The sequence below is a fragment of the Ciona intestinalis genome, unplaced genomic scaffold (assembly GCF_000224145.3).
Source record: "Ciona intestinalis unplaced genomic scaffold, KH HT000194.1, whole genome shotgun sequence".
NCBI lineage: Eukaryota > Metazoa > Chordata > Ascidiacea > Phlebobranchia > Cionidae > Ciona > Ciona intestinalis.
Genome location: NW_004190515.1, coordinates 1 through 16,326, shown reverse-complemented (window position 1 = coordinate 16,326; position 16,326 = coordinate 1). Strand labels below are relative to the sequence as shown.

Here is a 16,326-nt window from a genome sequence, read left to right as displayed (position 1 = left end):
TTCGAGCAATATTATATGAAACAACATAACTGGCCATAACTGTCGCTTCACTTTCACTTGACATTTTCTTAAACATGTTTTTTTTTACTTTTATAAGATGTTTCGAGTGATTTATATTTAGCAATCCTATCATCACCAACCAAATGTTTAAATTTTTCCAAATGCTTTGTTTCATAATGTCGTTTTAAGTTGTATTCTTTTAATACAGGAATAGCCTGCTTGCATACTAGGCATGTGCATGCCTGGTCTTTTTGTACAAAGAAGTACGAATGTTGCCACTTTTCTAAAACTGTCTGTTTTCACTCACTAGTTTTCGCTTCTTTTCGGCCATTTTTACAACGCGGTATAACCCATGTAAAACTCCTACCAGAGTAACGAGCGTGAAAGGTTGGTTGATGCTGTGACGGTCATAACTATTCTTGTGACGTAACAAAGGCAATGTAGATTATCAGATAAATTAATAAAACGATTTTAGAAGATTTTTTAAAGTAATACGTGCATTTGTGAACGTATCTACGTATGTAAATCGGTAATTTTTTAAAGTCCTCTGCGGGCCATTTATTTTGCTCCCGCGGGCCGCAGATGGCCCGCGGGCCGCGGTTTGGGAACCCCTGATATACATAAATAAATAAAAAAAACTTGTTATGTTGGTGTTCTTTTAAGTTTTTAGTATATGTTCAAAGTATGACGGTGGTATAGAAAAAACGCCAATACTAAACTATGGGAGAAAAGAAATTGTTTGGAACTCGTATTTCGACAGCTAGTATACAGTTACGTTTATTTTTCTTAGAAATGAATTGTATTCTGATCAGACCAGATTACGAGTTCCGCTAATACTAGTAGCGGTAACATTACATTGGAATTTTCAATTTCTCATTTAGCTTGTACATGATGATTCACGCAATGGGTTTGTCAACCAAAAATGTTTTTGAACAATTGTAACATCAGTATGTCATTCGCATTAAACATATAGTACTGTGGGGAATATGGGACACCTTAAGCACAGAATAACTAATATTTTCATCGTATTTTAAACGATTAACAACGGTCTATGAGTCATGAGAGTCGTAACGACTCGTATAAGGAAATGGTTTTATAATTCTGATTGTTCTTTGTTTGCTGTCAAATGGGACGGGTAAAGTATAATGAAAATTTGTCCCATTTTACCCCAACCTACTATACCATAAGTTTTATTTAACTCTTCGAATGCGAAAGCGAAGATCTAATTAATTAAAACAACGAAGAGAGGAGAATTAACAGCAAAATGACAGTCGTTAAAATATATTTATGCACAGCGTGTCATAACGACTGTCGATTTTCCGTAACTTCCTAATTCTTTGTTGTTTCCATCAACGGCTATTTGTTATCGCACGGGAAGACACGGACGGTAAGGAATGTCAACGCAAACAAAATGTATCCTTTCCAGAACACTCTGGTTTTCTCGCTAAATTTAATAAAACACGAGATAACACCTAAACCACACGATAAGCAAGATATCGCATTCTTTAATTTCTTAATTTGACACGCATGGGGCAGAAAACTTAGCGCAGCAATACCTACCGTGCTCCTGAGGGCTTCCAGACGTCGCTCCTTCTCACTTTCCTCCCACTCTTTCCTCCTCGCCTCCTCCTTCGCCTCTTCTTGTTTCTCTTTGTAAATTTTCTCGCGGAATTCGACCCTGTATTTAACGCGAAAGTAGTTTTCAGCTTATCGGGCAAAACTGGTCCGGGGTCGGGATCGAGTAACCGAACACGAACGCGCACACCACCAGACTTAATCCACAGATAAGCGCCAGTAAAACCTTATAAACAAGCCGTAAACTCCCAAACAAACTTGTTTGTAATCGTGAATTAGACAGAACTAATGAGAGGGATACCAATTTACAATAACATTCGAAACTTAAATAGTTAACGTATAACGACTGTCGCCGATGATGATATTTTGACCATTCATTTATTTAACTACATAGGTATCAAAATATGGATACCATTACCACATAATATATAGGAGTGTGGGGGGGAAGATGGGGCACCTTTTTATTCCATTTTCTCCTCCCATTTGGTAGTAAATAGAGAACATTCAAAGAATTATAAACCGTATCATTGCGACTCTCATATTTCTTAATTGTTTAAAACAAAATCCGGATATTTGGATATTATGTCATAAATATGTCCCGTCTTTCCTCAACCTTATACTGTAATATTTAAAAAATCGCACTTTTAACAATGTTATCAAAACTTTTTTGAAGTCTTAAGGATACGGTTTTATAATTCTAGTAAAATTATTTGTTTACTACCAAATAGAACGATAAAAAAGAATGAAAACAGAACCATCGTACCATAAATGAAATGAAAATATGGACTACCTTACCCCAACCTGCGTCATTAATGAAAGAACGCATGTGTAAATATGACATGCATATAAGTATAAGTATAATATAAGAACCTTTCTTTATCGGATTTTCTTTGCTTAACCATCTCAAGTTGAAGTTGTGAGAGTCGTTTTTCATTCTCTTTCCTCTTTAACTCAGCCATGTCAGCCTTTCTCTGGTTGAATTCATGGATTCGTTCCCGAGCCTTTTGTGTGGATAAAAAGAATTAAATATTTAAAAACTCTTTGATTAAAATGCAAATATATATAGCATTGTGAAAAATGTTGCTTATTCTTCATATAACTCTATGCTGTTACCATTGTGGGCATATGTGTCCTTGGACAAGACACTTAACGACAATTGCTTTAACCCAGCGGTCACTAATGGGTTGTCCAAATTATCAGCCAAACATAAAAAAATTACACAAAAAATAATCACCCACTAACATATATACTTGTAAGCCGGCACGAGGTGTTTGAAACAGAACACCCGTGTTTTACGACTATCCTTTTCCAGCTATGCGAGGATTAAGTAAGTTACATACATACATACATACACACATAAATTTGTGTACTATGCGAAAAACAAGTGTATGAAACCAAACATTTGTGTTATAATGACTGTCATTGCACCGCAACGAGAAAATAAATAAGTTACATTCATTTATTTGTACTGTGTAAAAAGTATAACTACCTCTCGTCGTTTGCTCTCCATCCTATATCTTGATCTCATTCGTTCCTCCTCTTGTTTCATCCTCCGTTGCTCCGAGAGCATTTCCTCAATCCTCATCATCTCAGCTTGACGTTCGTACATTTCCTTTATAAAAAAAAACAGAATGAATAAATGCAATGACACTCTTTATACACGGGTGTTCTGTTTTATACACCCCATGGTAGCTTACGCGTTACCACGTATGTAACACATGTTAGACAATTCATTAGTGACCACTGGGTTGGACCAATTACCATTAAATGTCTTGCCCAAGGACACATACTCAATCAAAAAATGAATGAGTAACCAATAACCGTAATAAAACAGAATCAAGGAATGAGTGGGCCTATTCATGCTCACAGGTGTTCTATTCCACCTCCTGTGCCTGCTTATGAGAAATATAAAACAACATCATTTTTCCAATTATCTGTTTATAAAACTAACCCACTAGCAATTCAAATATGCATTATAAAACCAGAGCATTAAAACATTCGTTTTAGGCATAAATTCAAGACTTACTGATAATTCTTGGTGAAGTCGTTCACATATTATCTTTTGCTCTTGTATCAATGCAGCTTTGCATTTTGCTTTACGTAATTTATCCGTCACATCATTATACAAAGCTAGACCTCGTGCATGAAGGTTGTCTTTGTCTCTCATATAACAAGATATAATTGACTTCATTCGATCTTTTGCAAACCTATACAGAAAAATGCACTGTTTCAGTTAAATTTGATTAAGAAATTTTCTACATTTTTCCCACACAAAGTTAAATGCTTAAAAGAGGGACAAGGTGTATGAAACAAGACACTTATGCAATACTTTCCGATGATTAATTGTGTCTTTTTATGTATGACAGACAATTTGACAACTCATTAGTGACCACTTGGTTGGAGCAATTGTCATTAGGCGTCCCCAAAACACATATGCACACAATGGTGGCAGTGACAAACTGACAAGCCTTGAATTCGTAACCTCTAGTTTAAGGCAGGCACGCTAACCATTGTGCACGGCGCCAGACAGAATGTATTTGGAAGAAATAGACAGAATACACCCAACAATGTATGTATTCCACCCATAATTATGCACCTCAGTTTCATATTACTTGACTCTGCATCAAAAATTGCCCATCTTGTTTTTTCCTTTAACAACCTTGACAGCATATCAGGCACCAGTGTAGGAATAAACTTTTTTAAATGCACAGGTGTGTGTTTGTGGTAGATCTCACCCACTAGAGTAAGAGTAAGGTGGTCCTGCCTGTTCCATTTTGTTTCATCTTTATATAGGTGCCTTTCAATGTCATTGACCATCTGGTTTTCTTTGTTGAATTTTTCTTGGTATTGTGTGCTGTGTGATATATAGATATTGTGGTAAAATAAATTTGTTTTAAAGAAATTAGAATGTTACACATTAAAAACCATATTAAAATGCAAAACAAAACTCTGAAAAAGGTAACATACATAGAATAATAAAAATTTGGTCCACACTATATTAAATTGCCATAAGAGTCTTCAAACTTGAAATATACACATAACATCAAAATTAAAAAAGACAATAAAACTAAAACCATATTTACCAAGACTTTAATTAAGTAAGTAATGGAAAAAAGTGAAATCAGAAAAACAAAGGCTAGATGTCTGGGGAGTGGCACCACTTAGAACTCAACATTTAGTTATTTTAGTAAAACTTACTGCAGATCAACCAACTGTCGCATCACAGAATGACGAACATCATCAAGCGGACAATGAGAGAACACGATATCAACTGGAATCGCAGAATCTAAAGACGGCATTTGTGTATCTGACCCCTGCTGTAAAAGGTAAGAACAGATTACTTATTTGTATTGTTTTATAATTACTGTTATTTAGCAGCGGACAAACTTAATTTTATTAAGAGGGGAAATGAATTCCCTGGTACTTAAAACTGCGTTTAAAATAAATAAAAATAATTATTAAAAGGGCGACATTTTAATATAATTGTCTAAAACTGTATTCAAAAGGTTATTATGCACGTACATACATATTAACAGAGATATTTCACTATAGACTTCAAGAAGTGAAAATATGAATGACAAATAAAAATGGTGTTAAATGTGACCCCTGTTAGCATCAATACAGGCTTGAGCCTTTTTATTTTGTTCTAAACACCTTAATCAGCTGCTCTCTTAGAAAAGACTTGCTTTCTTGGAATAACGAAAAAATTATTACAACACTGCACAATTACTTTCCAAACACCTAGGAAGTCGTGTACAATAATAAATATATGTCACACTCATATGCTGTTGTATTAAATAAATTGTTTACATTTAAAATATCTGATTTTTCGAGATCGTCTTCCAGAGCTTCTCTTTGCTGCTGCAACCATCGGAAGACAGCATCACTTTGATGCTTCACGTGATCAATTTGATCCATGATCCTCTCCTCTTCCTCCTGCCTCTCCTCCAGAGGAATAGAAGGATCGTTTGTGGGATGTTTCATTCTGTAAGAGTAAAGTTTTTAATTTAAAAATTTCTATATTTTTTTTTCAGTTTTAATTTTTGAATAGTTAGTGACAAAAAAACACATCTTTTTTTAGTAAAAAACAAAACACATCTTAATGAGTGACAAACAAAAGACTTTTGACTAAACATACACAAAACCAGTAAACACACTTTAATAAATCAGATATTTAGCAGAAAAAGGTATCTAAGTGATTCATAATTCAGAAACATTTTTCACAACAGCAACAATACACACTAAATATTCAAACAAAGATAAATGAGTATCCACCTATGTTTTAAATCACCGGTGAGGTCATTAATCGGTTCAATAATTGCCTCTTTAAACTTTTCAACATCATTTTCTCTTCCCAACACTGACCTAAGTAAAAACACGTTTAATATTTTATTCAAATAATACTTGTTATGATCCAATTTAATTTATGAATGCAATATTTAATTCTATACGTTTTATTCTGTAATAAAATAGTTATAAATCGTTATGTTTTATTATAACCTTATTTCACGGCTTTAAAAAATGTACAGTATTAAACAGTTAAACACATTAACCCCTTTAGTGTATGTTGGTATTAAAACAGGAATTTTCACTCCTAAATTAATTTAAGTTTACTTTATTTTCGATACCAGTGGTCCTTAAACTTTTTTGTGTGCTTTACCCTTTAACAAAGATGCTATCAGATTTACCCCAAAATATGTAATATGGTGCTCATTTATTAAAAAGCGAAAAAAAAATTACATCAGTTATATTTAATGCAACGGATGCGCATGCTTTTTGAAAACGAGTTGTTCAATATCTGGTAAAGTACTACTATTGGCACAATATTTCTGTCTTGCCAACTGATGTGGATTTTGATTGGTAGCCCATTTACCCTCTAAATACGAGAAATTTACCCCTACCCCAGTTTAAGAAACGCTGTTCTATACTATATGGGTGAGATCCAACACCATGACACAAAATTGATCCCAAGATTTATACCAAGATTGGCCCAAGACCGATTACCCCAAAAACCTGTGGTGCTACTGCATGGACCTCACCAGCTTTTTAAGCCAGCCACTTCTTATTGGATAGGAAAAAATCTTACTGTTGTATATGGTTCGAAAACTCCTTATCAAATATCTTTGTATTTTCCACCAATTGCTTCACAGCAGCATCACATTCAGCTTCAACATTTAATGAATTTCTTGAATACCCTTTCCAAGAATTTTCCCAAACCTGTTTAAAAAAATGTCCTACACTAATACTGCTTAGGACAGTTTTTGCACCAACCAAGTAGTAAATATTGTATATACGGCAATCTGTATGTGGATAAGTACTAATGTGTGTGGTTATTTAAAAAGTATGTATATCTGTATTTACCCACCACCCACATAAAGGTGACTGTACATAGTACCCGGAATTCGTCCGCTTTGTCTGGACTTCGTAATAACGCACAAGATAATAGTAGTAAATGTATGTAAAATACAGTGCAATAACACTTAAGGTGGCTGTACACAGGATCCAGAATTGATTCGTTTTGTCCGGATTTCGCTGCCGCATGCAGAACTTGGTAATGGGTTTTCATACGACTTCGCAAGCGAATTCGAATGTCAGATACTGTGTAGTGTGTACAGCCACCTTAAGTGTTATTGCACTGTATTTTACATATAGTAGGGTGGGGGAAGACGGGACACCTTTGAGCTTTGACACATAATAACTAAATATCCTGATCGTGTTTTAAACAATTAACAACGGTCTATGGGAGCCGTGAGGATAAAGTTTTATAAAAAATCGTTAAATGTTTGTTTACTACCAAATTGGGAAAGAAAATAGATTAAAAAGGTGTCCCATCTTCCCCCACCCTACTATACATTTACTACTATTATCTTGTGCGTTATTTTATTGCATACTAAGTAGGTAAGTATCATATACTCAATGTTTCTATCATATACAGCATTACAGCTGTTAAGTTACCATAATTTTTTATTACTTATTAGTTAAGTGATGCCTGTTCGTGTTATGCAACTTGCCATTTTCTTTCAGGCATCCTGTGTTTAACCTTGTTGGGGTGTTATATTCCTAGCATTTTGTGGTAGTGTAATAATTAACTGCTTAACACTTGAGCAGTTTCAAATATCGAAAAACCTTGATATTTTGAAATAATTCCCAATATCCCATTTTAACAAATTTAATGCAAATTTTATTCTTGTATTTGTAGGCCTTTTTTAATACATGGTATTGAACAATCAGAAAAAGATAAGAGGTAAAATTATTATGGCAAAACATAAATAGGATACATAAAAGGGGAATACTAAGATACCTTATGAAACAGTAACAATACTAACTAAACAACAGTTGTTCACTATTACATGCATCTTACCACATTGTGTTGTTTCACAAGAGATTGCTCATGACCTTTGCTAACTCTGGATTGGAGTTTCTTTACCTAGTAGGAAGTTTCTTCAAGTCAAAAGAAGTTTTGCATTGGGAAAATCAGGTAGAACAAGTTACCTTCTGTTTAGAAAGCTCTCCCTTTTCTTTGTACTTGTTAGTGATTGATTTAAACTCTTCATAATCAATCTGAATAAAACACAAGATTTAAAACTTTACCATACACCTGTTTGTGGCTATTGCTTTCTCATTTGTGGCTAGATTTTCGGTCAGAACCAGAAAAAAAAAGTTGAACCCTAGAGAGTTTTAAGTTGTGTTAACATGAAAATCATATTTATAATTTAAATAGGAATGAATGAATGTAACTTACTTTATCCTTGTATGGCGGGAAAACGAACAGTCGTTATAACAGGGGTTTAACACCTCGTGCCAGCTTACGAGTTACCACGTATGTTACTTTGTGGGTGATTATTTTCTTTTCGGATTTTTTTCCTTTTTTATGTATGGCTAATAATTTGGACAACCCATTGTGATCACTACTCACTAGGTTGGAGCACTTGCCGTTAAGTGTCTTGCCCAAGGACACATACCCCCGCAATGGTAGCAACGTCGAACCTTGAATCCATTACCTCTGGGTTACAGGCAGGCGCGCTAACCACTATGCTATGGCGCCGAACATAAACACCTTAAAAAGTGGAACACCGAACACTCATATATTTTGCACTTCCAAACACCCAAGATAAATTTAACACCTCAAATAAATATATACCTGTCTGTAGCGGTCGCTGGAATATCCTGCCATAGCTCTGGTTACCAAATGGTTTTGCTCTTGCATGTCTTGATAACGACTCCTGTGTTGTAAGACAAACGCCTTTAGGTCTCGTCCACTCATATTGACTAAATTCCATAAAACGCTAAAGAGATTTAAAATCTGTCAGATGCACAGGCATCAAAATATAAAGTCTAAAAATTCTCAACGAAATTGTCTTTAAAAAAAAAAACAAACAAACATGTTAGGGGGCTTTCCCTACGCTCTTTTTGTCTTAGCAACATAGATATATTAGAACGAATTTCGGTGAAAATCTTTTAACGGCATGCGGGAACTGCAAAAAGTTTATTTTCAGCACAAGGCATGTTATATCATCGTTCGTTTAATGTAATAGTTTTAAAAGTAACGGTGTATGAAAAGCTTTAAAAACCACTGGACGACCTAAAAATAAATTCTTTTAATTTGACAGGAACACCTAACAAATCTAAAACTATGTTTACATCAATGTGTAATATATGGTTTTGCATTAACATTGGTTTATACATATTTAATAAATAAACTTTGTATTCAGCACCATAAAGTTACAAACAAAGTTATCGTTTATGTGGTGGATAAAATAGATGTACTACATATTCGTAAACACTGAAAGTATATGCTTGTGCATCACTGCGATCGGGGCACCATTTTCATTTCTTATTTTAGCGGCCCCACCCTGCGGTTTATTACTTTGTTCGCGTTGTAGGAGGATTTTAGAAGTGCTAAATACGACCTTAGTCATGTTTGTATTGTATGTTTGCTGTTTCATAATCAAAGCGAAGCAATATCAAGTAGTTGTAACCGCTTGCCGTTAACCGATAGCGACCACTCCACTATATAGTTCATTGTGTATTTGCGCCTCTGACAGTCGGTCGTATTCAAACGAGAGATTTAAGGTTTGGAAATATACGTTTAATGCGGTAACTAACAAAGGCCATAACGAGTGATATTAAATATATTTGTAAAATTGTACAGTGAACCCCAAACTACAACATATTGATAAGAATGATGTAATCAGCAATAGTTCGAGGTATTTTTAGTAATATAAACTGTTTTTACCATTTTTATTTTTGACTTGCAGGTTAAACGATTTTAGCACGTACAGTTTAAGGCTTTACTTTGATTTCTTGAGTTCGTTTTACATTTACATCGAAAACTCGCAGCAAGAAAAGATTTTTCACAGCTAAAAAGAATTGCCAATTGGAGTAATGGCAGCAAACAAGAAGCAAAACGCTGGTCAAACGAGTCTACATAAAGTAATTATGGTTGGAAGTGGCGGTGTCGGAAAATCTGCTCTTACGCTTCAATTCATGTATGATGAGGTAAAAATGAATATTGATAAAATAATGAATGTAACTTTATGATGCGTGGCCGGAAAACGACAGTCGTTAAAAATACAGGTGTTCATATATCTCGTGCCAGCTTACAAGTTACCATGTATGCTACTTTGTGGGTGAATATTTTTTGGGGGAAATTTTTTATATATTATGGCTAATAACTTGGACAACCCATTTGTGACCACTGGGTTAGATCAATTGCCGTCACACATATATTGTAATTTAAAATTCAAAAAAATTATTACTCACAAAGTAACGTACATCACAACTCGTAAGCTGGCACGAGGTGTATGATCACATGTGTTATAACCACTGTCGTTTTCCGGCCAAGCAAATCCGTATCTCAAACTTAGAACATCCGTATCTCAAACTTAGTTTTTAAAATCAGGAAAACTTGGTGAATGCGATAGGCCGAAAGCAATATCCTTTGGATATACCTATATGTATACTAGTCATGTTAACATGTTAACAGAACAAAAAATGGTTTAGATTTAAAACTAGGGTGCTAATTGGTGTCTCTAAAATACGCGCGTACAGCCGGAACACGGTTGCTGGGTAATTCTTTTAATCAACTAGAAGGGGCTATGGAGCTATATATGTATGGCATACAAAAGAGGAAGGGCCGTGGGGCTCATGGGGTTGCGGGGTTAAGAGCTTCATTAGTACAAAACAATTTTTATGGTTAGTAACACCTGTCATGTTCCTATGTCGTTGCTCGTGTATTTTAGAGACGCTGTTCGCGTTTTTTCGAGCTGTTTGCGCATATTTTAGAGACACCCATGCTAATCAATAACCATAATTATGATATCATTAATAAAGTTCGTCACCACATATACCCATAACAGGCTGCTTATTTAAACAGCGTGTTGCCTAATCCCTAATTAAAAAAAATGATTCTTTTTCAGTTTGTTGAAGACTACGAACCGACCAAAGCTGATAGTTACCGTAAAAAAGTTGTTCTTGATGGGGAAGATGCACAGATTGATATTCTTGACACAGCGGGGCAAGAAGATTATGCTGCGATACGTGACAACTACTTTAGGAGTGGGGAAGGATTTCTTTGCGTGTTTTCCATAACTGACAGTTCTTCATTTGATGACACTCAGGATTTCAGGTAGTTTTATGTTTTTAAAGTGATATTGGTATGTTATACCACTTCAAAAAGTGTCTTTTTTACAATTTTGCATGTTGCTGGACGTAAGACACATTTTGGCGTGTATGAGCAAAACTCAAAAAGTGACATAAGATAAGCTACTTCGGTTTTACCTCAATGAATAATTGTATATTTTGTATAATTTGTATAATAAAGTCAAATGCGAAATTTGGGGTTCTTTTTATTACAATTAGAAGTCAGCCTTTTCTCTTTACATTGCTTTTAGACTCACAGCTGTGCAGTTGTATCTATTTATTGAGAAAACAATAATCACGTAATTGCCAGATGTAGTAGTAACATGTTATTACTATACCAGTACACCATAAACCTAATTACCATATTGGTTTCACATACTGTACTTAAGCTGCTTGATTGTAATGCACTTTCAAGTTGTTTGGTTATTGTAATCAAACAGAAAATTGCAGGCTTGTGTACTGTAATTTACCATTTACTTTTTGCTGATATTATCATATGATATTATTGTGTATTATTTTATATACTCTCCTATGTTGTTTTGGTTGTGTCGGGCTGTGTGATAATTGATTTGCATATTACGTATATTTTGATACCTTCCTGTATATTGGAGTAGGCTGCTCATCAGCGCTACTAGTTAGTGTTCAAACAATATTGTTGTTTAACTGGTATGACTTTCATTGGGTACTGTTTTTACAGGCACACACACACACATAGGTTTTTTTATTTAGTATATCTAAATGCCTCTATGTACTCTTTTTGTTTTAAAACCACATTTTAGGCATATTTAAGCATATAGTGAAATGCAATGGCCTGATTCTTATTATGGCAAGTTGAAGTTTTAGTGATGGTTTAAAAATAAACGCTATTTTGAAAAACAAATATATACTGTATATATATGCTGTTGCTGCCCAGGGTATTCCATATCGTCTGTCTGCTATATGAGTAATAATAACTGACAAAATGTTGATTCTTTAAGTTTGAAAAACAAAAAATAACAGCTGATCTTTATTCTCACACTTATAATTAATTGTTTAACCAGGGAACAAATCTTACGAGTGAAAGGTGTAGACTCAACCACAGCTGGTAGCATTCCATTCCTGCTTGTTGGAAACAAATCTGATCTAGAAACCAATCGGCAGGTAATCAGTTAATCACATCTGTTTAAGTATGTTTGGTAATGGAATTACGAATGATTATTATATAGTAGGATAGGGGAAGATGGGATACCTTTAGCACATGATATCCGAATATCTTGATCGCGTTTTAAACACTTAACACCAATTTAGAAGAGTGGTGAGAATTTGGTTTTAAAATTCTTTAAATTTTTGTTGTTTTCTACCAAATGGGACGAGAAAATAAAATGAAAGGGTGTCCCATCTTCCCCCACCTTATTATATACATTTTCAACTGTGGTAACAATGGCAAAGACTTGGCAGTTTCTTATTGTTGTATCAACCGAGTTTTTAGCATAGAACAATGTTAGTAGGCTACTCTGTGGTTTAACCCCAAAATACAAAGCTTTCTTAGACGTTTTGTGTTCTTAATCTTGCTATTTCTAAAAGCACTGCTAATTTTTTAAGCCAGAATCAATGTTTTTGTATAAGCTATGTAAATTTTATGCGTTTACATTTGGCATTTATAATTATATATTTAGTTTATTCATTGCACCAGGTTTTACAAAGCTACTGTGGAAATACTAACAGTATTGGCTTTACATGTGCAGTGAAGCTAATAATGATATTGCATCAGTCAATGGTTAATCTGTGTATACAGTGAGTCATGTAGCTGTGATTTATCAATATGCTGAGTTAATATTGAACTTGGCATAACTTTATTGTTGAAACAGTCGTATTAACTTTGTGTGTCCTCCTCAGGTAAGCCAGGCAGATGCCCAACAGTTTGCGGATAAAATGGGAGTTCAGTATGTGGAAACTTCCGCTAAGACGAGGAATAATGTAGACAAGGTACCTTATGCCTGTTGTTTGCCTTCCTATTATTTGTATGCATGTCCACCATGCTAGTAGCAATTCTGATCATGGTATATATAGAAATTGCTTAAAATCATCAACAAAGTTTGCTTTTAAGTGTGAATGAATCATGGACACCTTACCTTCTGCTTACAATCACAATGTAATTTGTGAAAATATCAATATTAGATCAATATGAGGATACACACACATGCACATTCGGTTTTTTCAAGCCTTAAAATTCTTTGGTATTTTACTATTGAATTTTTTCATGGAAATTAAAATTCCGTGGCACATATTTGCCACAAACTCTGTGCGGTTTTTATTTTCCCAAAACCTGTTGAATTTCAAGGTTTCCATATTTCATTTTAATTTTGAGTTTAATTTTTATTTTGCTTTCTTTTATTTTATCATTTCCTTTGCCTCTTGTGGTACGTGTTGGTGTTTTCTTTCAGGCCTTTTTTGACTTGCTCAAATTGATAAAAGTCGAAAAGAACAAAACGGTTGAACAAAGACCAGCGGACAATGCTGGAGAAAAACAAGGATGTTTTGCCCAGTGCAAAAAGCGCTGCAATATTTTATAGACAGCACTCAGATATTTGAGTTAGGACATTCATTGTTAAACACCCATCCGGGCCATTTAAGGAGTTTCTAAATCTCTATGCATCAGGGCAATGTACTGATTCAAAAAAAAATTTCAAAGGAGATATTTAAATGTGTAATACTCCTATTCAAAAACAAAAATCATACAAGTTGTTCTAATGTATACCACCTTTTACGCTAGTGTAGTCGTGAAAATATGTAGAAAATAACTGAATGACTTATTGATGCCCGCATAGTTTTTGATTGATTTTTTGCATATATATATATATCTACTCTATAGTTTTTTAAACTTTACTGACGAATTGTTGTGATGAAACACCTGGTGAAGTTTATTGATTTAAGCTGAACGCAATATGCCTAGTATTTTAAAAGGCTTTCCTGCTAAAAATTAATTTTTCTGTTACTCAGCCACACTTATAAACAGTGGTACAGCTAAAAAAATAAAAAAAAGGAGTTTTTGAGGCCAAATTCACAATTTTTTTCTCCAGTCAAACAGAATTTTTTTTGTTGTAAAATTTTAATTAAAAAATATCATTTGAAAGTATCACGACTCAGAAAACTACACCACTAGCTGCGCCACTTCTCATCATAGAATGAACATCATTTATTCAATTTTACTTTCTCTTCATTTGCTGCATGCAGCACCTTGTTTTAAAAGGGAATTCCTATTTTAAAACACGTAATTTTAAACCACCATCATCACGTGACATGCATGGCCACAAAGTTACCATGCAGGTTTTTATTTCGTGCATGATATTTCTGTTGGATTCTGAAGCCTTTGTCCACCGTTTTAATTTTAGATTTTTATTTCAATTGCTCTTCCGTTAACCTAAGTTGTTTATTTCGTTTATTTGTGTTTATCCTTGTTTTCATGTAACACCCAATGCTACTATTTGTAATCGCTCGCTTTTAGTGGGCAAGCAATTGAGTTAAGACTAACCGTAATAAAACGCAGAGTTGCGCTTTTATCGCGCACCAAACAATTACAAAACTTTCTGATAAAATCGACCGAGTGCTTTTGACCTTTTACCGCGGAAATCGCATTTAACCGCATTACTCCCTGCCTTTTAAAGCTGTTTACGCTCCCATGGCGTCGACAAGCTTCCTAGTTATTCCTGCGCTGATTTAACGACCCAACGTTCGTTGTTTTGGCCTCTCGACCGTTGGCCGTGATGTAATTTCCGCTGCAGGTCCACTGTCGTGCAAATTGGACGTTTGGGCCATTAATTAACGTTCAATATTTGATTATCATTTGTTGCCTCATGGGCGCACACGTCAAGCCACGGCCTGTAATATCGATAAGCGTTTTGTGCACGACATTATTCTATATGTGTGTGGTTCTATGGCAAGCACGCCAGTGGATTAGAGGTTTGGGCACGATTTGGGCCATTACCCAAATGAATAATGTTTATATTAAATAATCATCATTTTCAATGTGGGTGAGGTCTAAAAGTCATCCTCGCATGCTGGCTTACCCCACAAAATCAAAGTACTACTGCATGTACCATTAACAGGAGAACAAAGTTTGTTCGGGATTTCTCGAGCTGGCTAACTCATTTCAAATGCAGGTGTTCTACGACCTTATGGGGATGATACAGCAAGAGAAGGCGAAAGTTGTCGCTGATTCCGATAAACCCGACAAAGCAAAGACCGGATGCTCTTGCATCATCGTGTGACGTCATTTCGGATTCGTTTTTTTTTCTTTTTCATCTTCTTCGCTTTGTACACACCACAGTGAAAGATAAGTCCGATGCGCGTCAACGCACTTTCGTAACTGAGCCGCTTGCTTGCTACTATATATCGCACTGTTAGTTGTCGTTTTTACTCGAAAAGCCAGGTGTGTGCTGAACTAAGTGTCTTAGCTTCGCCGCTTTTTTTCCTTTGTTTTTAGTTCTGCGAAAACGCAACGCGTGCGAATGCAACTTATGCAAGAAGGCGTCTACTTGTACACGCACTTTTACAGCTAACACGCGTTCTCTAACCTTTCTACGCTGGTCGAACTCCTGTAATTCACGCCTGGTTGTAGAAATAACCAGGAATGTACTGCCCAACTTCCCGATCCTCCCGAGTAAGAAACCGCCGAGTCCGGTATTTTTAACTTCATATATATTGTAGTACGTGAGCTAACTGAAAAAGCTAACAAGTTGCTCGTCTTCGGAATAAACCTATATTCACATATTATACACGTCTTTTTTTAACTATACTTTTAAATGACTGTGTGGATATCTTAGCACAAGATAAAAGTTTGTTTACCCTAGCACTTCATGGATGGTTAAAGTAGATCAGAATGTGACAGTCGTTATAACACAGGTGTTCTGTTTCACACGCACCTCTTACAAGTTAGAACACATGTAAATTCCGAGGTAAATGTGTTTTTTTTATGTTTTGGGAACAAGTGTCTTGCCCAAAGACACCCGACCACAAACCTAGCAGCAACAAGACATAGGCGTAACAATTCTAGTAATTATTGTTGAGGCCGTGGGTGATTGCCCGCGCCTAATTAAGTACGGCGTCTCATGCCGCATTCTGGGCATGCGA

General features: G+C 35.2%; 2 protein-coding genes across 3 annotated transcripts; one reads left to right on the top strand and one right to left on the bottom strand.

Moving 5' to 3' along the window:
* Positions 1–1,560: 1,560 nt before the first annotated feature.
* On the bottom strand, positions 1,561–8,943 carry LOC100182923 (coiled-coil domain-containing protein 148; the record flags this gene model as incomplete). Its single annotated transcript, XM_018816452.2, is given in 12 exon segments — positions 1,561–1,678; positions 2,446–2,576; positions 3,065–3,187; positions 3,602–3,782; positions 4,172–4,429; positions 4,774–4,892; positions 5,386–5,560; positions 5,851–5,940; positions 6,662–6,792; positions 7,937–8,002; positions 8,068–8,136; positions 8,717–8,943. Coding segments are annotated over 12 exon segments (1,584 nt in total), but the record flags the coding sequence as incomplete, so codon positions are not given.
* An 894-nt stretch (positions 8,944–9,837) lies between these two features.
* On the top strand, positions 9,838–15,969 carry LOC100185283 (ras-related protein O-RAL). Of its 2 annotated transcripts, none has more exons than XM_002121865.5 (5): positions 9,838–10,074; positions 10,995–11,203; positions 12,258–12,357; positions 13,093–13,182; positions 15,357–15,969. In XM_002121865.5, the coding sequence occupies exons 1-5, from the start codon at positions 9,961–9,963 to the stop codon at positions 15,462–15,464; spliced, it is 621 nt and encodes a 206-aa protein (XP_002121901.1). In that variant the 5' UTR covers positions 9,838–9,960; the 3' UTR covers positions 15,465–15,969. The 2 variants fall into 2 exon arrangements, with proteins under 2 accessions (XP_002121901.1, XP_002121711.1); XM_002121675.5 differs by lacking the exon at positions 15,357–15,969 and adding an exon at positions 13,641–14,792.
* The last annotated feature ends 357 nt before the right edge of the window (positions 15,970–16,326 follow it).

Bases quoted from the DNA above. Each gene is read 5' to 3' on its own strand.
- LOC100185283 (XM_002121675.5), top strand. From the start codon at position 9,961: ATGGCAGCAAACAAGAAGCAAAACGCTGGTCAAACGAGTCTACATAAA. The intron at 11,204-12,257 runs GTAGTTTTATGT...TTGTTTAACCAG, and splicing joins GATGACACTCAGGATTTCAG to GGAACAAATCTTACGAGTGA. The intron at 13,183-13,640 runs GTACCTTATGCC...GTTTTCTTTCAG, and splicing joins CGAGGAATAATGTAGACAAG to GCCTTTTTTGACTTGCTCAA.